We start from the raw sequence: 25,696 nt of genomic DNA, 5'->3' as shown, positions 1-25,696 counted from the left end.
CTCCCTCACATGGCTGGCAAGTTGATGCTGGTGAATGGGTTCCTCTCCGTGTGGGCCTCTCCATGGGGCTGCTTGAGTGTTACCACAACATGGCAGCTGGCTTCCCAAAGAGTGAGGAATGCATTCTTGGTATAGTTGGGAGCATAGCTGCCCTCCAAAGAGTGAGGGATCCAAGAGCCCAAGGCAGAAGCTGAGAGACCCTTTCTGACCCAGCTCTGAAAGTTGTTCTGTCCTGATTCATTGTGACAGGAGACCATACAAGGACATGAACGCCAGGACAGGATCACTGGGGAATGACTCAGAAGCTCACTGCCACACTTCTCCTCATAGTGATGTCTGTAAAGTGACTGCTTCCTTGTCTGAACTCCTTTATTACCTTTTACCAGTGCCTTCAGTGTAGCCATTCATTCACCTAGTGGTTCTTGAGTTGTTGAGGGGGAAAGTGTGGAAGACTAAAGCATGTTCCTCACCTTTGGTGCTGGCAACAGGACAGACCCCTGCTCTGCTCTTCCATGCATCGCTTGCCCCCTAACCGTGCAGACACACTGGGCTGCATGTATTTGATCAGGTGGATTTCTTCACTTATAACAATTGTCTTTTACAGGATCAGGCACAGTGCCATGTAGGAATTGGTGTTTTGTAATTGCTTTATGATTCATTCTAAAATTCATTCCATAGCTATTTATTGAGTACCAACCTTGTGCTTAACCTACCAGGGACTATTCTAAGCATTGAGAGAGGAGGCAAAGGAATGTGCACAATTTATAGAGATCTCTGCCTCATAGAGTTTACATTCTAGGACGTGAGAGGGAGGAATAGAAAATACAAAAAATAGAGAAGTAAAATATGTAGTATATTAGATGGCGATCAGTGATAGACAGAAAAATAAATCAGAAAAAGGAGTTGCTGGAGGAGGGGCGGAAGGATGCATCCTAGTCCATTTGGACAGCAGACTAGGTGGCTGACAAACGACAGAAATTTATTTCTCTCCGTTCTTGAGTCTGAAAGTTGGAGATCAGGCTGCCAGCATGGTCGGGGGAGGGCCCTCTTCTGGTTGTAGACTTCTCGTTGTTTCCTCACATGAAAGGAATGGCTAGGGAGCTCTGTGGAGTGTCTTTTATAAGGGTACTAATTCCATTCATGAGGGCTCCACTCTCATGATAGAAGCACCTCCCAAAGACCCTACCTCCTAATACCATCACATTGGGCATTAGGATTTCACTACATGAATTTTAGGAGGGGCACACAAACACTCAAACCATAGCAGGGGGAACTCAAACCTTAAATAGGATAGACAGGGAAGGCCCTTCTTTGAAGGTAACATTTGGCAAAGATCAGCAGAGGATGAGGGAAAGAACTAGATGTCTCAGGTAGAGGCTTTTAGGCAGAGGAAACAGCAAGTGCAAAGGCCCTGTGGCAGGCATATGATAACAATGTAGTGATATTTATATTGTGTTCAGACAGTTATCATCTGTGGACTAGTCAGCCGTTCCACAGCCTTGCAGTTCTAGAATATGCAGATTAGAGATGGCCTAAACAATCTAGGCAGATTCACTTTTCTGTTCAATTCCACATATGTTTGTTGAACACCTACGGTGTGGCAGGCATAGTCCTAGATACTTGTGGGACACAATAGTAAGACTTAGATCCTGCCTATACTGTAGCTCAGAGTCTACTGAAAATGCCATGTACTCCACTACTTTATCAGACAGGATATGAGCAATGTCCCAAGAGGAAATTACACTGTAGAAGTTCAGAGCAGAGAGAACACGTGCACTGAAGATAAAGGGAAAGTTACATGAATGAGGCAGAATTTTACTCGGGCCTCGAAGCTTGAAGTAGAGTTGAAACAGTGGCAATGGTTGGAGGCAAGCAGATAGAAGGCTAGGACATTGATTCTTCTAAAACAAGATTCCTAGTGAAATGACTGCAAATAAGCAGATTTCCCAAAGTTCAGGGTCCATTTCTCTTCCGTGATGATGCCATTCTTTGTTTCTTAATTCTAATCAATATAAATGCAACATAAAGGAACCCATGGGGGCCACCTATGGTAATAGCTTAGTGTGGAGAGAAATAATCAGTTGATCTTTTCCAGGAAGGCTTTCTTATCTTTAGGCCAAAGCACAGACCATTTAGTTCCCCCAACTGGCGCTCATTCTATTTATAGATCCTGTGTGGCAATGCACGGTGCTAGTCATTTGCTGAGAACAGGTACAGCAGGCAGATATATTTTGCAAACAGTTTCTGATCCACAGTTTGTCTTCGTTAAGAACCAGTTTTTCTTGGAGTAAAAGCTACCTTCCTATGCCAGCAAAAGCATTTTCATAAGTAGGAAATAACGAACACAGGTAGTAACTGTTTAAGATGTATGAAATTGAAGTTAGGCAGGTGCATGAATGGATGGGGAGTTTGCCCAGGAAAGCTGGCTCTAGGTCTTAGCGTCAATTATTTTTCTGAGTTCTATGGGTGGGCAAATGTTTGGGAAGAGAATTACTGTATTCATTTGAACCCCAGTTTGCATCCCCCTTATGGGAGGGTCAGTCCACAGGGCTGCCTCTTCAGCTGAGCGCTCTGTCAGGCAGATCACCTCCCCAACGGAGGAGGACGGTTCTTTAGGCGACGCATAAATAGGCACCATTTAAAAATTCCTGTTTGCATTAAATTTGATATTCTGTATCTCTTAACGTTGTGAAAACAGCTTAAGCAATACTAGGAGTCATTGTTTTGAGTGATAGATAGTGAGTGAGTATTTCATTATACCCGGGAAAGCTAATGATTCACATTTTCTTGTCCCGTATTACTTAGATTAAATGCAATTCTTCTGTAATTGCTTCTAAGCCTGAAACAAAGTGATAAGATAAATGCTTTGAGTAGAGACTTTCCCAGATTACTAGGATTTTTCTCTTGATTCTTCTCCCTCTTTCTCCCTTTTTTCTCTCTCTTTCTCCCTCCCACCATAACCCTTCTTTCTTTCTCTTCTTCCTTCCTTTTTCTCTCCCTGCTTACCTTACTCTCCCTCCTCCCTCTCCCACCCTCCTTGAACACCAGGCCAATTATAGGGCAGATGTCGATGTTCTTATTCTGTTATTCTGTTGTGAACCTCAGATGGACTGTAAATTCCTAAAATTATATACAAAATTTTGGGCTATCAACATTTGTCAGTTTTTCTGCTGAGAGCATTTATAACTTTTTTTAGATCTTCAAAAGAGTCTGTGACCAAAAAAAGGTTGAGAAATACTGGTCTAAGATTACATAGGCGTCATCTCTCTTCGGGGCTGAATTTGACTGGAGACTTCTCTGAAACACTGGAGCTAAAGAACTTCATGTGGTTCTGCAACCACAGGAGCCAGTCCTAGGAATGTGGGCTTGGTCTTCGAAACCACCAGAAAAACATCCTACATCCAGCTCATTCATTTCTGCCCATGGTTAAGGCTGTTAACCAGATGCTAAGCAGGATTTTCTGTTTTTATTAAAAAAAAAATGAAGTTATAAAGAGATAAGCAGAAATATCCAAGCAGAATATTTGTGGATATTTTATGCTTTGATTGAGGAATAAGAAACTATTTGAATGACCAAGGCTTGAGCCTCCATATGTGGGGGTATCTTCATGATTATTTTAGTCCTTTTCCTTTGTAATCAAATTGAGATGCTAGGTATCCATTTGCTTTGTACTTTAATTTCAGTCTTCTTCCTAAGATGATACAAGAACCAAGTTAGAAAGTGTATAAAATTTCAACAGACTCAGCGTATAATATGCTGATATCAAGTGATCTATTATGGTATTTGCACATGCACAAATCAAGGTAACTATTTTGGGTGGAATAAAGGATGACAACTGTGGCTGTTGTAGGTCTAGAGAGGGTGGGGCCAGGAACATAAGTAATCATCTTCCTTCTCATTAACCTAGTTGGGCTTCTTGAGCTAGCAGAGGCAAGGAATGGCTGGGTAGGCTGGCTTAGTATGGATGCCCTAAATTTATGGAGCTGTTTTCACAGGTGGGAATGGAAACAGTAGTCTATGAGCTAAAGATGAGCAGATGCTGCTGATATGAGATAGCTTGGGGGAAATGGGTGGTGGAAGCCTGGTGGAAGACAAAGACTCAGGGTTTGATGGGAATCAGGGCCTTAGGAAAATGGGATGGTGTTTTTTGGAGACTAGAAGAAGAAAATAATGTCTCATGCTGATGATTCCAGAGCAGGGAAGGTGTGCATGAATGTAGAAATGCAAAGGTGTATAACACGCATGGCAAAGAAAAAATGCGGGGCCGGCTCCGTGGCTGAGTGGTTAAGTTCACGCACTCCGCTGCGGCAGCCCAGGGTTTGGATCCTGGGTGCGGACGTGGCACCGCTCGTCAGGCCACGTTGAGGCGGCGTCCCACATCCCACAACTAGAAGGACCTGCAACTAAGATATACAACTATGTACGGGGGGATTTGGGGAGATAAAGCAGAAAAAAAAAAAAAAGAAGATTGGCAACAGTTGTTAGCTCAGGTGCCAATCTTTAAAAAGAAAAAAAAAAAAGAAAAAATGGACTTTGAAACGATTGGATGAAACCCAGAGCAGGATTAGCACATGATCCAGGATGCTGAGTAAAGGAGAGAGATGAGTCATACATGACTTAGGTTTTCTGTTTGCAGTGTTGAAGACATCTTGATGTTGAAATGTTTCCAACAAAGTAAGACATGAGAGAAAGTCACAGAGAAGTAATGAATAGCTGTATCTTCATCACATTTAGTTTGAGCTACTGACAAGAATATCAGTTTGAGCCATCTTAGAAGGGGTAGATTCAGGGGTAGAAAAGGGAGATGTGTTTGTCCTCCGCCTGCAGAGAGTAGCTGGGTCCTCTGACATGGGTGGGCTCAAGAAAGAATGTGCTTAGGCTGGACAAGCAGAGGAACAGTTGTCCTCTCCAAGTCTGAAACCTGGGCTTGTGGTGTATGCTCTTTTGCTGTTCATCACCTGTTTTGATATGACCTTGATATGATATACATGAGGATCTGTGTGTGCACTAAATAAATCCTTTGAAATCAATCATCTGTTCCGAGATATTTATTTAATTCATACTCTAAACACAGTATCCTGCAGGAGGACCGGAGATGCTAAACAGAACACTGGTAGAGTATGGCGATTAATCTCTGGAATCAAATTGTCCGGATTTAAATCTGGGTTCTGCCGCTTACTAATGATGTGATCTTGGACAAGTTGCTCAACTCTTGGGTCTTACTTTCCTGAACTTTAAAATGGGAATAATACTACTACTTTCCTCATACTCTTGTTGTAGGGATTCAATGAATTAATACACATTAAGCATTTATAACAGTGCCTGGCAGTTAGTAAGCACTAAATAAATATCAGCTATTATTATTATTGCGTTATGCAGATTACTGCATAATTGAATACATAATTTCTGGCCACACTATGAGTGACAGCTGTAAGGCAAAGAGGTTCTATATACACAACCAGAGAAAGAACACGGAGTGAGGAAGGTATCTGAGAGAAGCCGTGTTGATCATGGAGTCCTGTCTGATACATGAAAACATTTAGAATAGGGCCTGGCACACAGTGAGCCCTCAAAATTTATTTATTGCTGGTCTTAAACTGGGGTTCTTCACCTTGAGAACGTTGAATGAGAAATCTGTATAAACTGAGATGAGAAGTATAGAAAAAACCAATATTGCACCTCTTGTCGTGGCTAATTATGGGCTCAAAATAACATTAATTGAAGAATAAGCACTCTTGGCTAGAGATCTGTTTAATCATTGGTCTCTTGAAAAGCAATATACTATAGTGGCCAAGAGCACAGGCCATGGAGCTAGTTTGCCTGAGTATGAACGCCAGGTCTGCTCTGTACCAGCTGTGTAACTTTGCATGAGTTATTTCCTCTCTTAGTTTCCTTGTGTGTAAAGTGGAGGTAATAGTAGAACGTGCCTTACGTGGTTCCTTGTGGGATTAAATTAATTAATATGTGTAAAGATGTAACAATACTTAGCACACAGTAAACACTCATAGTTACATGTTTGCTGTTTTTACTGTGATCAGCACCTCTTCATGTCACTCACGGCTGAAGGTTATTTCAGGGTTAAGGCACTCAGAGAGGGACCATGGGCAGACAGTCCTCCAACTTCCACTTGACCGTGCGGTGGGCTGTAGTTTAAAATGACTCTGACACACTCAACGGAATTCTTGCCCCTCTCCCAGCCTCCAGAACCCAGCCTCAGCATTTTTCCGTTAAGAGATTTTTATATCAAAAATCGGTCAAGATTTGCCACGTCCTTTGAAAAATTTCAGAGGGCAGACACAGTTCTCAAATGCTGAGGAATGTAGATGAGGCATACTTATTTAATTTACAAAAATCCCTCTTTCACTTTACACATGTCATATAAATGGCAAATGGATGTATAAGTGTGTACATCATATAAGGGGTATTTGTCCCATGTGATTCTCTTTTTAAGAATATATGCGCACACTGTGTATATACATATGTATGTGTGTGTGTATATGTATAAAAATATTTATAACGTATTTATAAAGATGCTGCCTACTCCCAGTTTAGAGCTAATCTTTCTTTCCAGGAGTCGGTGTCTATTCAGTGCGGTTATTTGTGAAGCACATATGAAAGTGGTCGAGGATCTGCATTTTGGTGTTGCCTTTGCATTGGCTTCAATTTTGGGTCTCTTTTAGCCCCTCTGTCCACCCTGCTGTCTTGGTGATCTTGGTGTCCAGCCCCATTGCTCGTAGCTGCTCCATTTCGTCCTTGGCTGTGATGGACTAGCTCATCACCGTGAGACAGTGGCTTGTTTTTGTTTCGTTGCTGATAGCTATGTGGCAATACTGAGGACACGTGCCAGTTCAGTTTGGCATACTGAGTTTGGACAGGAAGCTGTTTAAATAAAATCAGATGTGATATGGGGGTTCTTCTTACGCCTCACAGTATGCACTACTGACCTAATTGGGTGATGTTTTCCTTTTGAAATGAAACTTAAAAGGCATGTAGACACGATTTAAGAAAAAAAAATTTTTCATTCAAAGTCTGAACTTCAAGTTTTAGGAATTAGAGGGTGTAGACTCTTGTTTTTGTAATTTAGCCAGTAGCTCAAACATCTAAGGGTAATTCCAGTTCTAAGCCGTGGTGGCATTACTGATCTTTAAAATGAAATTACCGTTAAAATAAAATTACAAAAATAAGGTCATGTAGAAAAATTGTCGTACGTGTTCTACTTATCCCCTTTCACTCTATCCTTTGTTAATCCCCTACCTCATAGGTTACATCTGCAGAGTACAAGCCAACACCCAGTAGTTTAGTGTGAAAGCTCTTTTCTTTAATTTCAGCTGCCACTGGAATGTTGTTCTCAGCAAACTTCTTACTGACTGACTTTCTTCATCTTTAGTCACTTATTTTGTGATATAACTGGTAGGTCTAAGAAGTCAGTCTACAAATATTTATTGATATTGGTCACAATTGATGGTTTAGGGGAATTATAACGGAAACAAGGTACAGCTATTTTGTTGCAATAGGTTCTGATGAAATGGATTTAACTTCTTGTATATATATTCAGCTACATTGTATCAGCCAGTGATGTTACTGCGTAACAACCCCCCCCCCAAACTCATTAGCTTTAACAACAATCATTTATTATTATAGTTCACACATCTGTGCCCTGGCTGGAGATTAGCTGATTCAGGTGGGGGACAGCTGAGTGATTTTGCTGTATTCAGCTAGATTCACTGACATGTCTAAGGCCTGCTGAGAGCTGGCTGATCTTAGCCAGGTTCATTTGGGGTAGCTCTTATGTGTCTGTCATCCTTCTGCTGGGATCAGTAGATTGTCCTGGCACATCCTCCTCATGTGCTGGCAAAAGTACAAGTGTGTAAATCCAGTCATGCAAGCACATTTCAGGACTCTTCTTATGTTAGGAAACTAAGATCCCATCGGCCAAAGCAAGTCATGTGACCAGTCTGAGGATGGGGAGTAGTCTGCCATAGGAGGGCACTGCAAAATTACATGGTAAAGGACATGGATTGAGGGAGGAGTGAAGAACTGGAGCCACAATGTCATTTATTACATATGTTAAGGTACTCATTGACTCTTGTTGAGTCAGGGGACGCTGGATGGGCCCCTTGAACCCCTGCGGCTTCTATCTAATAATTACCGTCATAAGGCATAAAGTAGAGCAGGCAGAAGCAGGCCATGTCCACGTGTGATCACCCAGGGACAGTATATTCCCAGTACAGGAAATTTAGAGATAGTATAACATTTAGAGAAAAAGAAAGTCACACATGTTCTGAATTATTCCCCTGAGATAGTTGCACTATTTTGGCATATTTCTTTTCAGTCTTTTTTTCTATCACTTTCTTCATTATTAGTATATAGATTTATATCCAGGCTTTTTTCTTAATATTCTATTGTAAATCTTTGCCTTGTTATTAAAAAGTCTTTGTACGTGTAACATTAGTGGCTGCCGAAATATCCCATTGTATTGATGTACCAAAATTCACTAACCTTTCCCTTGCTCTTTAATGTTTTGGTTGTTTCAGTGTTTTGTGATTATACATAATGCCTCAGTGAGCATATTTGTGCAAAAATCTTTATCCACATGTTTAGCCGTTTCCTTAATGGAAAGAATTCTGGTCAGGAGTGCAAAGATCTGGGTTCTGTTACTAAATTGCTGTGTGATTTAGACCTGCGTGTCAGTTTCCTATCTATAAAATAATATATTTGAGCTTGATGGCCTTAAACTTCTTTCTAACTCAAAAAACATCTTTCAAGATAGAGTAATAAGTTGCTGTATTGAAGTGGAAGCGTGAAGGCACCACCAGTTGTCTGTCCTCAGAAAAGCTTGGGAGGAGAGGCAGCTTCCGTCGGCTTCTCATTGGAGGAGTTTGTTGTCTTTGAGAGAGCAAGTTTTGTTTCACAGTTCAAGCATCATCATTTGCCCTTCAGTCTCCATCCCGGCTATAGCAATGATTATATATGTATAGAATTTTTAAGTAGAGGTGTAGGACACTGAACATTAAGACTATAATCTATCTTGACCTATTTTATGAATGTGTGTGCTTTGAGAAAGGCTTAGCTAGACTGGAAGAACTGATTTCACTTTGTATTTGCTTTTTGTATTTGTTTTTGCCGTTTCTTTTGTTTGCCTTGTGGATTAAGTTTCGTCACCATAATCAGAACTGCATGGACAGCGGGTCGGGCCTGATCTCACAATTTCCTGGTAATTACATGTGACCTTTTTCTCAGGGGTGCCGCCTTCTTGTTAATTTTAATATATACCTAGGCTGTATTTCATCTTACTCTCTCTCTTCCAGCCTCTGCCAGGGTAAATATTGCTCAATGTGGACAGGCTGTAAGTGTTGACTGCAGAAAGCAGAGGCATCAGCATATCATTGCTGAAGGGAGAAAGTGTGATCTGTGCGCTGTCTGTCTCTCCAGCCCTTCCTCAAATCTGTCCTGAGGGTGTCTTCCTCACATGTGATAGAGCCTTCTAGTTCCTAAGCTCCTTTGGGGAGAGGTTCTAGAATCTTCTTTTGGCTCCTCATGCAGTTGCTTCCCTAACCTGAGCCAGGCGCCCATCTGGCCAGCAGAGGTCTGTGTCAGGTACAGTGTGGTCTCCCTCCTCTGGCCGCCATCAAAAGCCCCTTTGTTTTCTCCCTTCCCCCTCGGCCAGGAGGTGGCACTCACCCCGAGAGAGATGGAAATCCCCCAGCACACCACAGCACCGAGCAGCTCTCCAGAACCACCTCTGAAAGCAAAACATCTTCGACCAACAGAAGTCTTGCGCATCTTTACTTTACCTCAGGAAATAAATTGGGGCTCTGATAATTAATCATCAATTATAAGTTGGATTTAGGGAGAAAATAATTTTCTTTGTGAATGTGAATCTAACTTTTTCTTGTGATTGAAGGAAGTTGCTTATGAAATACCATTTTAATAATTGCGAACTTCAGTTTTTAGCTTCTGTGCCCGCTCTCCCCCGAACCTTAGCAGTTGTGAATGATTTTTATCTACCTTTTCGTAAGGAAACTTGAGTCTAATTCTTGAGTGTAATGTGAATGACTTTGCTTGCCTGTACAGTAATGGTTCACTAAGCATGTGGTGTGTGTGTTTAAGTGTTTTTATAAAGCAAGGAGCATATCTTTGCTTTATTTTAGCCTCATTTTAGTAAAACTGGGATCAGGTAAGGAATACTGACTTTGGGAATCTCTGACTTGTTTTTTTCTTATCCTATACTTGTTTGCAACCTCCTTGTCTTTTCCTTTCCTACCCTCCTCCCCCCTTCTCCAGGGCTGTGCTGAGGCACTGGCTCTGAAGTAACTTGGTAAGAATCACATGGTACTGCGTAGGCTCCTAGAAGAATGTGTGTTAAATGATAGTGGTGCTTCTGTCTGTTCTGTCTTGTTGCTTCATTGCCATCCCCAGGCCTTGTGATAATCATGAAAGCCAGTGGCAAGGCAAGACCCAGGCTTGCTAAGATCCATTCCTTTTCTCTGCATGAGTATTTAGTCCATTTCAGCAAGGGACCGATGTTTGTTACAAACTCTGAAGTTTCCCAGAGGGCTAAGTAAAGTTCTAGAAGTCTAGATCAGGTTTAAGGCATAAGTGGGGTCATAGGGAAACAGAAGAGCACAAAAGGCAGAGAGTGAGAAGAAAAAAGCCAAGAAAACAAACAACTTTCCGACAGTGAGAAGGATAGAGACCTCGTTTCCATCATCTCTGGTCCTCTCTCCTGAGACCTGGTTGCTAACCATTCACTTCTTATTTTTAAATGTGCTTACTTATTTTTGAATAGATAATACATTCGCTTGGTTTGAAAACCAAAAAGTATAGAACATTACACATTGGAATTCTCCCTCCTATCCTGTTCCCCATCCACCAAGTCTCCTCCTGCTTGGCTCAGGAAGTCAACTTTTCTCTTTCGTATGATCCCTCTTTAGGCACACTTACACTCAAGCAAATACTAATGTAGACTCTTACTTTGCCATTCATTTCTTTATCAATTGATCTTCTCTCTCACATCCTCACCTTATTTCCTGTTATTCTACTCTCAATGATTCTTTGTTGGAGCTTTCTTTGAGGAGAAAGATCAGTGGTCACTTGTTTTAGTTATGCCTGATGACCCGAACAAATTCACATGTGTGTTTGTCTTTTTCCCATAGATGAAGTGGAAGGTGAGAAATGGTACCTGTCTGCAGACTTCCCATCAACAACCATCAAGACAGAGCCGATTACGGATGAACCACCCCCAGGACTCGTTCCCTCTGTCACTCTGACCATTACAGCCATCTCCACTCCTTTTGAAAAGGAGGAACCTCCTCTGGAAATGAATGCTGGGGTATACTCAATTTTCCATATAAACAGATTGGATCAAAAGATACAGATCCTCATTCTCCAATAAGGCATTTAATCTTTTTAGAGCTAGTGGCTGTCTATGTTTAAGCATATATGACTATGTATGTACGCATGTATGTATCAAGGATATATTGATTTGGTGTCAGCATTAATTATCTACTTCCTTTAAAGGCATTGCCTAGAAAAACTGGTGGCAAGTCTGATTTTATTTTTTCTATGATTTCTATTACAAAATAAAACAGATAAATATCCATGGTAAAAAAAAAATTTTCTGTAGGACTGATTTTAAGCCTGTGGCAAGGGAGTGGTTAAGATGATGCAATCCATGGCTTACAGGGCTATGGCTTTCGGGAATGCCAGTTCCTATGTTGCATTTTACTTTCCTAAGGCAATGCTGAGTTGCCCTGACCCAATACAGGGGTCTCCCACCTACTTGTTCTTATTGTATTACCTGTAGAGAACATAAGAAATTGGAATTTCTTCCTTGCTTGATTGAATCATCCTTGTACATCTTACAGATGTTGGAAGCCAGTCCTAACTTTCCTTAAGTTCAAAGCCTCAGGTTATTAACAATGACTCCCCTGACATTCTTCAAGTCAGGTCTCCTCTGAGCAAGGGGGAGTAGTCTGCCTGGACAAGGTAACTCAGGCGCAATAGAGCCCCGAAGCGTAGCTGCATATCCATTCTTAGTGCTCCTACACGCTATCTGTGTGGGAGATGAAGCCTTGTAGGATGAACGCCTCTGCAACTGCCCTCTGTCACTCCTTTCTCAGTAGCTACCTGAGTCCCTTTATTGGACTGGGCTTCTAGAGTATGTGTTAGTCTCCTTGCTGGACATGATTTTAGTTCAATTGATTTTTTTAGGTTTTTTTTTTTGAGAAAGATTAGCTCTGAGCTAACATCTGTGCCCATCTTCCTCTACTTCATATGTGGAATGCCTGCCACAGCATGGCTTGACAAGCGGTACCACGTCCGCACCCGGGATCTGAACCGGCGAACCCTGGGCCATTCAAGCAGAATGTGTGACCTTAAACACTGCGCCACTGGGCTGGCCCCTAGTTCAATTGATTTTTAAGTATGTAACTCAGAAAGGTTAGGTTATGGTCTTGCTTCCTGTGCTTGGGCCAGATGCCTTTTCTCCTTTCTCTACTGAGTATTTCATGGTTAGATGTTGTCAGTTATCAGAAATCCTAGAGAGAATGGATGGGCTTGGCTCACGTAGTTCCTACTGCAGGATAAACTGGTGGAGGCCTGTGGTCCTTTAAAAACTTACCAGACTATTTCATGATAAAATACCTCCATATTACATTAAAAACAGTAGAAAAAAGCACTGATATGTGAGCTCTGGGTTTTTAATTTTAGAATTGTGAGGGTTCCATCAACGGTAATGCCAGGTTTGGCAGTGAGAGAAAGGTTAAGAACTAAAACTCCTCCTTGTCAAAGAAGCAGCTTGTTCTCAGGGGCCTCAGCCGGCTCCCGAGAAATGAGGCTGCCCTGAGAAGGGGACACAGATGACAGATAGCTCCCCTGTGTGTTTCTTCAGGGTTGTTATTGGTTTTTAAAATCTGTGTTTGAAATCCTTCCTTTAGGTTGACTCCTCGTGCCAGACCATAATTCCAAAGATTAAGCTGGAGCCTCATGAAGTGGATCAGTTCCTAAACTTGTCTCCTAAAGAAGGTCTGTGTGCCCTCCCTCCTTTCCTTCGGGTTACGAGGTGTCGGGGCAGCGTCTAAAGAGAAAGGGAATGTGGGAGAATGTGCTGGGGTTCGTTCGTACCACAGGCACAGCTTGCTTTATGAAAGAGCTCTCTTCTGAAAAATCTTGATTCTAAATACAAATTTCGAAAGCTAAATTTTATTTACCCATCTATGTACATGCTTAATTTCCAGCTGAAGCTTTTACTTTACTTTTACTCCTGGCCAGGATGATTTTTCAAACCTTTGTAGGCTGCTGTGAGACTTGGGTGCTGGCGCTCAAGAGCGCTACTGCTCTGAGGCCACGCTGGTGAACCTGTGAATAGAACCCAGCTCCCTGCACTGGAGTGAGGACCAGGAGAAGCGAGGAAACAGACTCCATGAAGGCACCTTGCCTGTTTAAAACAACTCTAGTTGAAACCCTTTGTAAAGTGAATTCACAGTTTCTCTTTCTGATCCGTTCAGTGTTTTTAAACGTTGATCTTGGATGACAATAGTTGCAAGGAGCCTCCTACCTATTTGTAATGTTCATGTATCTCATGGGCTTCTTGCCATCCATTTAGAACTAAATAATGTCATACTTGAAGTTGTCATGCTTTCCCTTTGTTTTCTTCTCTATGTCGGTTTCTTTCTGACTTCTCCCTTTTGTTCTCATGTGAAGCTCATTGTCAGGACTTCTGAACACAGACCCCTAAGTCTCGTGGAAGGTAGAGAAGCTGTTTGCCTTGTTGGCTCAGATCCTCTGCATGGGCCGTGCTCTTCTTCATTCTGTGCCTTTGGTCATGCCATCACCCCGCTTTGTATTTATATTTTCAGTCCAAGTTTAGCAGGACAGTTTATTCGTGTGGTCAACAAATAAGAAATCTGTATTTGTCTTTGTCATAGAAAAGCTATGTGTGCTGTGGTGTGTACTTAACGTGTTGATGTCACACACGAACAGTTCTCATGGAAGCCTAGTCTACCTTCATTCCACTAGAAGCTAAGTCAGGATTTGATTTGTGAGAATTTAATCAGGGTTGGCATTTGCCTTTATTATCAGTAAAGAAAGGATTAAATTTAAAAAATTAATAATATGACTAGAATCCATATTGAGATATTTCTTTGCACTGAGTGACATGTATTATTAGTTCCTTTCAGCTTTATATACTAAATATTACTAATTTATATATTACTTGCTTTCAAGTAATTCCTTTTGTTTTTATGACACCTGTTACTGCTATCGCTATGGAATACACTTGCTCTTTTAATTTATGTTGCAATATGTTTCAGAAAGTGTCATAAGTGTAACAGCAAATCCCATCGTGGCTTCAGAATCTGGGATCGCTGGAGGAGAAATGTTTCAAGAGTAAAGTGAATGGCGGTCCTTTCTCATTATCCTAGACAAACAGAGATTAGGAAATTCAATCCCCTTGATACCTCAGGGCTTCTAGGCAAAGGACCTCGTTGTCCCCAGCCCTTTCAGTAACCTAAGAGTGGCATTTCACATGATATTTAGAAATCTGATACTGAGGCACCTGTGGCCAGGTCAGTAGCTCTTGATAGATGGGAAAGAGGAGATTCAAGTTTGCTTCGTGTTTCCTGTCATACATTTCTATTTTTTGTGGGACACCCTCTGCCTAGAAAGGAGAAAAGTATTATTTGGCTGGTGCCAAGTGAAAGGGACAGGTAGGCTCTGGGTAGGTCATCTTGGCTTGTTCTGCTGAATGTTCCAGCACAGCGTGCAGACAACGGGAGCCCCTAACAGGTTAGTCAGCTCCCGGTGTTGTTTTTCTTTTAACCATTGTTAAAAGATAAACAGAGGTGTGTTATAAATTTTGAGTTTATTTGAGCAAAAAGCAATTCGAATCCAGCAGTGCCAAACCGGAAGTGGTAGGGAGTGCCCCACCAACAGAAGCTCCGAGGGACTTTTATAGAGTAGAGGCGGAAGCAAAGTAGGGGAATGATTGTTGGCTGTGGCTTACAGCCCAGGTGGCTGTCTGTGATTGGTTGTCCTTAGGTTTTGATTTCATAACCTTGAGGCATTTACAGGCTTAGATTTTGGTTTGCTTACGTAGGCTGCCACAGCATTAAGGCCACCTCAGTCTAATTGCCTCCTTGTTTAATTTATTTAACACTATAAGGTGCCATAGGTATTTGTGCCGTTGCGAAAACCTTGGTTAGCCCTCTCAGGACTCCTTTCTAGCCAAGCACAGATTTAAGGCGCCCGCTTACCCTGCTCAGCTGCCTGGAACTGTTGGCAATAGAGGTATGTAGGATTGTTTTAGAATATTCTTTAGCTCTCAGTGCTCACAGACACTAAAACATCCAGGTAGCTCTTTGGCAGAGAACAAGGAAAACGTCTAGCAAAAAGTAATATGTTAGAAAAAGAGTAAGAGGAAGGTTACAGTGAGAGAGAGAGAGAGAGAAGAGAGAAAGAAGGGGGAAAAAAGTGTTCTGTGAATGGTGGGGGTGGCTGAGAGGGACATCACCTGTTGTTACCTCGGATATTCAGGTATTTTAGAAGGAGTGAGAGCTACTTTGTTGCTTGTCACCTCCAAAGGCAGCTCTGGATCGGGCCATTTTTATTAGGTTGGTCATTGTGCCTTAGAAAGGCCTTGCCATCAACGGTACGTCAGGCAGTCTCTGATGAAGAGAAGAGGAATAGGCTGAGGCCCTTCCGTGGCCCCAGGCAGTTCTCTAGCCAGACAAGCCCAGGGGTGTGGGAGGCACCCAGGCACCATGCCCAGTTCAGAGCTGTTGTGCTAAGGGCTCCGTTGTCCTGGGGGCCCTGGGAGAGGTGTAGTCATGAAAGGCTTGCCCAAGATTATGTCCCTTGGCTTAGTAACTGTGGCTGGCTCTCAAGGTATTTCAGAAGAATGAGACCCCAGAACTCTTTTTATCAGGTTGAACTCAGAGTGGATTCTTCCTCCAGGAGCCCATTCCTGCTGCCCTGGAAAGGGACGCCCACTGCAGCTCGCGGGCCCAGGCAACCAGTGTGTGCCTCCCCAAGGAGAGGCGAGGGATGGACTTTTAGATGCTGAGAGACTTTGCAGGAGAAAGCCTCACTGCTCCTTTTATTTCCCAGTGCCTATTTATCTATCTACAAATGGATTTCATATTTTCTACATGAAGAATGCCTGGCATCTTGCCGGCGGTCCTACCATGCACATTCCTCTAGAAATAAATGAACTATTCTCAAACCCTCATGGGCTCCCAGGTTTCGCGATTTTTTTTTTAAAGATCATCATATTAACATGGTTTACCACTCAAACAATAGAAGCTACACAAAATGAATACAGTGAAAAGTTATGCCAACACAGTCCCTATCTACCCTAATTTCCCCCTGCCCCCATCAGGTCATAATTTTATCAGTTTCTTATCTATTTTCCAGTGTTTCTTTACGCCGATACAAACAAATAGGAGTCTGTATTCTCTTTCTCTCCTTTTTCATACAAAAGGAGGGCTCCATTATACACTGTTCTGCACCTTGATTTATTTTAACCCGCTCCCGACCATACATCTTGGACATCTTTCCACATCGGCACATGGAGATTCCTTATTCTTTTGTTCAGCTGTCCCGGGTTCCTCTGTAAGGATGTGCAGTTGTTTATCCACCCCCCCCCCACCCCCCCGAGTCCTGCTTTGTTGCTGTCTGATGGATGAAATCTGTTTTCTTCTTTCAGCCTCCGTGGACCACCTGCACTTACCGCCCACCCCACCCAGCAGCCACAGCAGTGACTCAGAGGGCAGCCTGAGCCCCAACCCACGCCTGCACCCCTTCGGCCTGCCCCAGACCCACAGCCCGGCCAGAGCCGTGGCCCGGGCCCCGTCGGCCCTCTCCAGTTCTCCTCTCCTCACAGCGCCTCATGTGAGTATTCGATCTGCGTCTCTGGGCCTGAGCCCCTTCCTTCTGTCACTCAGAGCTTCGCCCACAGTGGGTGCCATTCAGGGCCACTTGATTTTCATTCTTATCAGAAAGTTTATGTTTAACTGCCAAAGCAGGTGATAATCTTAAAAGAACATTTTTTACGAGCTGCCCATAATCTCACAATGCTAACACAATTCTCTTCCTGTGCACACTTCCAGTTTTTATTCATACGTTTATTTTATGTAGCTATAAGCATGAGGAATAAAAACGTGTTGTTTTTCTCCTCAAAGTTATATCACAAATATTTACCATCAATCTAGGTGGTCCTTATGACCTACAATATGAAATAACTTATTTTTTAAATAAGCAGTCTTTCATGAGTTTGGAAATCTCTCTGAGATTAGACGCTTTGATGTCTAAATCTCAAAAATACAATTTAACCCTCTTTTGTCTGTGGGTCAGCTCTTAACCTAGCGACTCAGGTGTAGAAATCATGAGTTGTCATTCATCCCTCACGAATATAAGGACACCATTTTCCAAATAAAAAATAGGGATAGATAATTAACTTCTTATTGTTCTGAAGAGTTCATTGATTTCTTTCAAGATTTAAAAATTATAGTCAACCTTATTGAATTTATAATATCACGTAGAGCAAATTTAAATGAAATGAGATATTTAAAAATTCTATGAGAACCATCTATTGATGAACATAATTTTGAAAATTTGAATTCAATCTGCCTCAGAAAGTTCTAGATTTGTGGCCACATTTTTATGTATCACTATTACTGAAGTCAAGGCAGTTAACTCTTTCCATCTCTATCTCTACCTTCTCGGCTCTAACCGGACACTTCACTCCTTCGATTACTGGAATAGTGTTCATCCTGTGTATCTGTGTGTCCTCCCACAATCAGTCTGTTCTACGTGTTCATGGAGGAAATCCCCCCATATCATCCTCTTGCTCAGCAACCATGTTGTGTTTCCCTGTTAACTACTGGTGTCAAGCCCTAATACCTCTGCTTGGTACCAAGGGCACCCCCATGTGTGCCCCAACCCGCTGCTGCTTCAAGGACTTCTTGCCCACGGTAGGCAGAGCGGCTGCTTCAGTTACTCTTCAAAATACTGCCTTTTGCATGGAAGGCCCTCCTCTCTCTACGTAAATCATCCCCTTTCTTTCAGGAGGCCCAATTCAAGTCTTACCTCCTACCCTAATCCTTCCCTTAATCACATAAATTCAAGTGTTCTCTTTCTCCAAATTTTTAATGTGCCCTGAGTTAATATTACGGTGTAGCGTTTAATTGCTCTCATCCTTTCTCGTGTATCGATTCAGTCTCAATCTTGATCATTAGCTGCTTGCGAGGTGGAATTTGTTTTCAGTCTTCCACGGCATTTAACGTGGAGCTAATATGCAACAGGTATGAAATTTGTTTGACTAATTATAGACACGTCATTCTAATTTGAGTTAAATGAGATGAGCTACACTTCTCATCCTTGCTGATGATGGACAGTCTGTGACCGTATTGACCAGCGACTTTCATGGAAAGTGCCCATAGGTGTATCCCTGAGAGCCCTGGCTCCTTAGCTGTAAGTGGAGGATAAGGAGTGACCCCTCGTGTGTAGAGAGCATCTTACAAAATTGTTTTTTCAAGAGAACAACCAAACTCTTTCCCACAAACAGAGCTCCAAGTAAATCCTTCATCACTTCAAGGCCAGGAAATCTCTAGGGATGTGGGAAATGAATTCTGTCCTTTAATTTTGACCTTTCAGCTAGAGGGGTACTTTCTGGGAAGTCATGGGTGGATATTTCTTTACCTTTTCCCTTGAATTATAAATCTTGGGTTATAGCAGTCACATGAGAGTGTCTTCTCCATCTTTGCTTCCACTGTAAAGTACCTATTTACCACCAAAAGCAGATGGGCATCCTTTTCTCTCAGCCGTTTGCAAGGTATTATAACAGACTCTCCTCACCCCCAGGAGGAGATTCCTCAGTGTCCTGGGTGTTTTTCTCTGACCCTCTTCTGCTTCTTGGTCTGCATAGAAACTGCAGGGATCAGGCCCACTGGTCCTGACAGAGGAGGAGAAGAGGACCCTGATTGCTGAGGGCTATCCCATCCCCACCAAATTGCCCCTGACAAAATCAGAGGAGAAGGCGCTGAAGAAAATCCGGAGGAAAATCAAGAATAAGGTGAGCCCTTCAAATCTAGGCACTTCTGTGAGCAGAGACAGGGAGCAGAACCAAGCCCACATGCTCTCCCTCCCTTCCCAATGGCCAACACTGGCCCAGCCCATGGTGGGGACCAAGGCTTGCCCCTGTCTTCCTCCAACCCCTCCATCCATCCTCTAGGCCAGTGGACTCCCAAATCGGGTGTGCACCCTCCTTAGTGCCCAAGACGATCCATTCAGGGATGGGAGGAAAATATTAGAACTTCCATTTACATTTATTTTTTTGTTGCAACCTTTTAAATTTCTGTTTTATGATGTGCACTGTATTTCCTTCTAATTGGCATGTATATAATTTGTAAATAAATATAAATACATTGCAGGTGTTTGCTTAACTTTTTTTTCTTGATAGAGGTTTGATTAAAAAGATTCTGCAGACCACCCTTCTATACCTGGGTCCAGCAGTCTCCTGGTTCTAGTCCCCTACAGTGTGAATCAGGGCTGGTGAGGCCCAGGGCCAAGCCTAAGGCATGTGTAGAGCAGGAGGGAGGAAGCAAAGAGAGGAAGAAGGAATGAGTTTAGTTATAACTTTCATCCATGTGCAGAACCAGTAGGGAGTTTGTATATGGCCAAGCCCATCTGTCTTCTTTTATATTTTATAGTCGAACCACCGGAGGTCCATGGAGTTGAAATCATTTAAGACCATAAGATGGTTTATGACCCACGTATTCTGTTCTGACCACTAGGGCCTAGTTTGTTGGAAAGTAGGTGAGAGCATAGGTTGGTTGAAACCAGAGAGGAGAGAAGTGATTAACAGATGAACCAGCAGGTTAAATAAATGAGGAGTGGCCACAAAAGTGAGCAAGACTTTGCTGATTTCTGTGGTAATGGCCTCCGTGTCTTGCATTTATGCATAATCGGTTTACTGATATAGCTGGAACTTAATCCTTTTTTCTCCTTTTATATCTCAGATTTCTGCCCAGGAAAGTAGGAGAAAGAAGAAAGAATACATGGACAGCTTGGAGAAAAAGTAAGCCTTCTGCCAAACTGGTTGTGTTTATTGGGCGATATACATAGAGAAATGTGTGTGCCGAGCATCTGTTTTCCATGAGAAACCTTCGTTCTGGCTGCCATGAAAGCTGGTTGGTTAATCAGCTATGTTTTGACTGCCCCCTAGTGGTTTTTAGAAGGAAAAGCTTATACGGACGGTGAGAATTAGTACACTCAATCTTAGGATCCTTGAGTCCTTGAGGGCTTCCTTTCAAGCAAGTACAAATATTAACGTTTGGGCACGTTCCTGGAACTCCTCAGAGGAGAGGCACTGTTTGGCCAGAAGGAGCAGTGCTAATTAATCAGTTCCCATTGGCCACATTCCCTCGCTCCTGAGAGTAAGCAGACAGAGAATGAAATAAGTCAGGTGGCATTCTTTATTTCTGTCCAGTATAGCTCATGCTATAGGCGAGTGACTTTTTACAAAAGACACCTGATGGCACCTTCTGTTCTTCTGAAGAGGCTGGAAGGTCAGGAGGGCTGTTAGAAAAATATGAATTCAATTCAATTTTGTATTAGCCCTAGAAATAATTCTCCAGCTAACCAACTAATATCAGTTTCAGACGGGAATGTGGCCCCAGCCCCAGCAATGAGTCTTCTTGTGTCTCTGGGGAAAGGAGTGGTCAGTGGATCCTGGCTGGTTCTTGAAGTTCCTACTGAAAGTTAGTGCTTCTACCTCCTGATTGAGATAGTGGTAATTTAGCGCTAAGTAGTCCTGTTTTGTTCCATCATTTTCTGTAGGGATCCAGGGTCAAGATGTTTCAATGAAGATCTCTTTATTGCCTCGTTGGGGCATGCATGCTCCACCGCCCGGATTGCTTGTCTTGAGGTCCTGGGTTCTTGTCTTCCCCTCTCACCCTATCCAAAACCCCATGGCTTCCTGTCAGTCCTTCTGGCCAAGAGCACAGTTAACGGCACCCAGACTCCTGTAGTGTAGAGGGAGGAGTGTGGTGGGCATTGAGAGCAGTAGGGAAGGGCTGAGAGAAAACAAGGTTGCAACACCCTAAAAGAGTTTATATTGTGTACCATCCCTATCAATTTTCCACTATTGAGGCACTTGCTACTCAAGTCTAATTTTATTTTCTTTTGTTTCCTTTTCCTTCTTGCCAACTCAGGTTGGCCAAGCTCTCTCCCTCACCTCCCTAGAACAACTAACACCCGTCTTCTTTCTCTGATCTCCACCTACCTCCACCCTAGCTGCTGGCTTAGTGTTTGCTCTTCTAATAAAACTACTTTTCTTCTTTCTCTCTCTTCTCTAGGGTGGAGTCTTGTTCAACTGAGAACTTGGAGCTTCGGAAGAAGGTAGAGGTTCTAGAGAACACCAATAGGTAAGTGTCGCTGGAGTGAGGAGCTGATGGTGCTGCCTACTGAAAGGCAGGGAAGACGGGGCAGATCCAGGACCAGAGCCGGAAGGAAGATGGAGATCACGGGACAGCCCTACTCCACCCACCTGTTCCTGCCCCACACCCACAGCATATACACACTCATGCGCATCCACGTTCTTTACTTTCCTAAAAGAAGTAAGATTAATGAAGAGGCTGATCATGGCTATTATAAGCGGGTTAAGGAAGAGGCTTGGAGGAAAATAAAGTCAATATCTTTGGTTCTCCTGAAAAGGACATCAAACTTCAGACATGGACAAGGAGGTACTGGCCACTTCCCTGTCGCCCAATTTGAGTAAGAAATGGTGTTTATTCATGAAAAAAAGAGAAAATCAAGTTTATTCTTTTAAATTACAGTTTTGAAAATTAATTAGCTAATTAATTAATTACATTTCAAACCCATTTTGAAAAATAACTGCAGGACAGAGTGAGTTAATGAGTTCTTCCAGCATGCCCTGTGCCAGGCGCTGTTTTCAGCACTTTAACGTATTAACTCATTTAACCTTCCAACAGCTCTGTGAGGTGGTCCTATTACCATCTCCATCATTCAGAGGGGGTAACCGAGACTCAGCTGGTCAGGTCATCTGCCCACAGTCACACAGTTAATGCTAGAGCTACATTTAGATGCAGACAATCTGGGTCCGGAGCCTCAGTATGGAAGGAGCCTAAGCCAGCCCGGGTGGGGCTAGTGGTTAAGATTCGGTGCTCTCACTCCTGCAGCTCTGGTTCATTTCCCAGTCAGGGAACCACACCACCTGTCCATCAGTTGTCGTACTGTGGTGGCTGCATGTTGCTTTGATGCTGAAAGCTATGCTACTGGGATTTCAAATACCAGCAGAGTCACCCATGGTGGACAAGTTTCATCTTCCAGACTAAGACAGACTAGAAAGAAGGACCTGACCACCCACCTACCCACTTCCCCCAAAAATTGGCCATGAAAACCCTATGAATAGCAGCAGAGCATTGTCTGATAGAATGCTGGAAGGTGAAAGGATGGCACAAAAAGACTGGGCAGGGTTCCACTCTGCTATCCACAACAAGTATTGAGCTTTATCCCTGGGTCATATGCAAGAGAAAAGGGTTAAAGTATAGGGTTAAGAAACTGGAGTTGGGGAGCATTCATCCAGAATGTGTGTGTTTATGTGTATGTGGCACATACCTGTGCTTTGGAAAGTAAGGTGTTTGTGAGTCAGGGGATCCTGTTGCTCTTAGTTGTTATAGATCTGACAATTCAAGCAGGGAAAAGTTGACTTTTAGGTAAGCAAAATATTAATTAATCATTTTAAGGCTTAGCATTAATGCCTAATAACAATTTTGCAAATGTTAATGGATCTAGTTAAATCTATTTGCATGTCTTTTGATAATAACATTACATTTGGCTCCCATTTCCTAAATATTCATGGTTTGTTGCTCAAAGAATAGGCTAATCTAGTCGTGAGTTAAAATTGCCATCAGTGGGAATATTGGACACTGTGGCCCCGCTGAATTTGCCTCTGCGTTTCTGGGAACGTGAGCTCATATAGCAGGTGAAGGGCAGTCTCTTTAAGTGCCCTGTAGACAGACTGCAGAATTAAGTAACTGTTACCAGCTCCATGTGGTATTGCCTTGATCCCCTGAGACAGAGGAGATGGTTTCCAGTACCGCTGTAGGATTCTGGTTTCACGGTCGCCTTTGGCCATTAGTCTCCTGAGGCTTCATCCCTTCTTATCTCCACCTTCACTCCTGCTAGAGTGTTTCTCTGGGTCCTGACCCCCTGCCAGAGTCTGTATCCATCTCTTTAGCATCCTGAGCAGATAGGAGTTCTCACGCCCATCCTAGCACTTGCTGCCGCAGAAGTCCCCTGTTCACAAGTAGGACAAATCCAGGCCATGATTTGGTGAAAAACGGAAGAGGAATCTATCCAAGATAACTGTCGAGTTTGGTCCAGGTTTGGTCTTGTCTAGGGGCTCTGGGTGTCAGGTTTTCCCGCCGCCACATGGGGGCAGCAGAGGTGCAGCACGGGCTCTGCTGGAGAGCAGCGGGCGCTTGGGATGAAGTGTCTCTCCTCCCCTCTCCAGGCCGACAGTGTTGTATCATATTTTTTTAACTTAAAAAAAAACTCCAAAACCCACACATGACCCATTGTAGAAAAAATTAGAAAATATATTTTAAAAAGAAAAAAAAATTGCCATCTTTTCACCTAGAGAGATGCTTACATTTTGGAATATTTTGTATGTATTTATATTGTACATACTGTTTTGTTAAGAAATTTTTCCATTTAACCAAATATACTGGCCATAGTTTCATACCAATAAATGTATTTCTACAGAATCCTTATTTCTATCAGATTTTGGTAAAGAGCTCTCGTCTGAGGGACATTGACATAAGGCACATCTGATTCCATGTGACAACAATCCATTTTTGCCAGTTGTTTTTATCTTTTTAAATAATGGCTGTAGCTATTTTAGTATGATGTTGGTTATTATACCATATGAGGTATGGGAACATATGACATGTTTGAGCTTGGGGTCAGCATAGCTCATGTTCTTCCCTGAGAGTCAGTGACAATCTTCCTTCTCTTCTTTACTGGCTGTGGAACCTTTCTCCCGTCGTGTAGCTGACTAGAACCTCCACTGAAGAAAAGAAGTCTGCCTCACGAGATCGGTACTCTGCTCTGTCCCTTGTCTGTCAGGAGCCTCCTCTGTGGTTCCCCCAGAGGCCCTGTGCGTCTTCTCCCGTTTCTTCTCTCTTCAAAGCTTACCTCTCGTGGACAACTCTTTCATGGTTGTAATGGCTGACAATGTCTTAATCTTTAATCTTCTCACGGAAATCTCATCAGGGAGCTCCTAGGGTCATCATTTCTAAAGTGCAGCAGCTTTTGATGTGTTTTGACTTGAGAGGTCAAGAAACAAAAGCAGAGCTGCGCTTCTTGCAAAGGGCAGGTGGGCCTGCCTTCCCAGCAGCTGCCCCTTCCCCCTTTCTCCTCTTGTTTCTTGCGAGGGCCTCCACTCAGAGGGCACCCCACTAGCCAAAGTGACTGTAACGTAAGCCTTGGCAATCTCCTGCCCAAACCAGTCAAGAGGAGTCGGTGCTTTGGGCGTGTGGTAAGGGGAGACTTTTGGACCCTTTGCTCATGTCACGTCGTGTAGGTGACCCAGTGTTTGAACTAAGTACAGGGCTGGGCCTAATGAACACACACCTGTGTTTGTGTTCGTGCTCATGCTTCTTGTATTATTATCCTTTGGAGGAGCTGCACAGAGGTAGGAGTGACTGCTGTATGTGAACAGGATGCTGGGAGACCAGAAGTAGGGGGGACACCTTGGGTGCCATTGTTTCCGATGGCATGACATGGTGGGAAAGGTGAGTGGGTATTTCATCATTGACCAAATTAAAGAAAAAGTATACGTCTTTGCGTTTTAGCATTTCTGTGCTACACCTCTTAGGGGACTTTTCCATCCGGATGAAAATGTGTGCTCGGAAATGAGTCGGTCCTGAATCTTTTGGTTTGTACTGGCCTCAGCAGCAGCTGCCTGGTATCTTGCTGGCTTCTAGGTGAAAAGACCCTTTCACCTGAGCTCAGGAAGCTGCAAGAGGATGGGGACAGGAGAGATGAAGAAGTCCTCTTAACCCTTCTGCAGCCTGACCGCAGGAGGCTCTCGGAGCAGAGCTGAGGCCATGTGAAGGCACCTTCACTCTTCCTTTGCTGAGGCGGTCCACTAATGGAATGCCATTGGGAAACGTGTAAGATGAGAGATGCTTTCCCAGTGGGCCCTCTGTATGGGCCCCCTGGGAAATGTATGCTCAATCAGGACATACATTTTCACTTAAAAGTCCAGGTGAGGCCCATGCATGGCCGCTAGAGGATCCTCTTGGCTTTCTAATGCTTATCATTCACCTCTCTAAGCTACAAGCTCTCTGGATGGCCCTACGCTTGTCTCATTCCTGAGAAATCCTGTCTTTCCCCCTTTATATCCTTGTCTTCTGCACAACTGATGTGCAGACGCTGCCCAGCCCAGCAGTGTTGGGCATTTGTGATTCAATTTGCTCCACTCATTTCTTTTTTTTTTTTTAAACAACTTTTATTTATTTATTTGTTTTGAGGAAGATTAGCCCTGAGCTAACATCCGCTGCCAATCCTCCTCTTTTTGCTGAGGAAGACTGGCCCTGAGCTAACATCCGTGCCCATCTTCCTCTACTTTATATGTGGGACGCCTACCACAGCATGGCTTGCCAAGCGG

At 43.1% G+C, this 25,696-nt stretch overlaps 1 protein-coding gene across 3 annotated transcripts in view; it reads left to right on the top strand.

The window, feature by feature from the left end:
- CREB3L2 (cAMP responsive element binding protein 3 like 2) overlaps positions 1-25,696 on the top strand; it is a 112,387-nt gene that overhangs the window by 67,139 nt on the left and 19,552 nt on the right. For all 3 annotated transcript variants that reach the window (XM_008539900.2, XM_070617841.1, XM_008539901.2), the window contains exons 3-8: positions 11,157-11,332; positions 12,939-13,026; positions 16,706-16,890; positions 18,926-19,072; positions 20,019-20,077; positions 21,357-21,425. In XM_008539900.2, coding sequence (XP_008538122.2) covers positions 11,157-11,332; positions 12,939-13,026; positions 16,706-16,890; positions 18,926-19,072; positions 20,019-20,077; positions 21,357-21,425 — 724 coding nt within the window. The remainder of the gene's footprint in view (positions 1-11,156; positions 11,333-12,938; positions 13,027-16,705; positions 16,891-18,925; positions 19,073-20,018; positions 20,078-21,356; positions 21,426-25,696) is intronic.

Source organism: Equus przewalskii, chromosome 4 (assembly GCF_037783145.1).
Source record: "Equus przewalskii isolate Varuska chromosome 4, EquPr2, whole genome shotgun sequence".
Taxonomy (NCBI): domain Eukaryota; kingdom Metazoa; phylum Chordata; class Mammalia; order Perissodactyla; family Equidae; genus Equus; species Equus przewalskii.
This window is presented reverse-complemented; position numbering and strand designations above follow the sequence as displayed.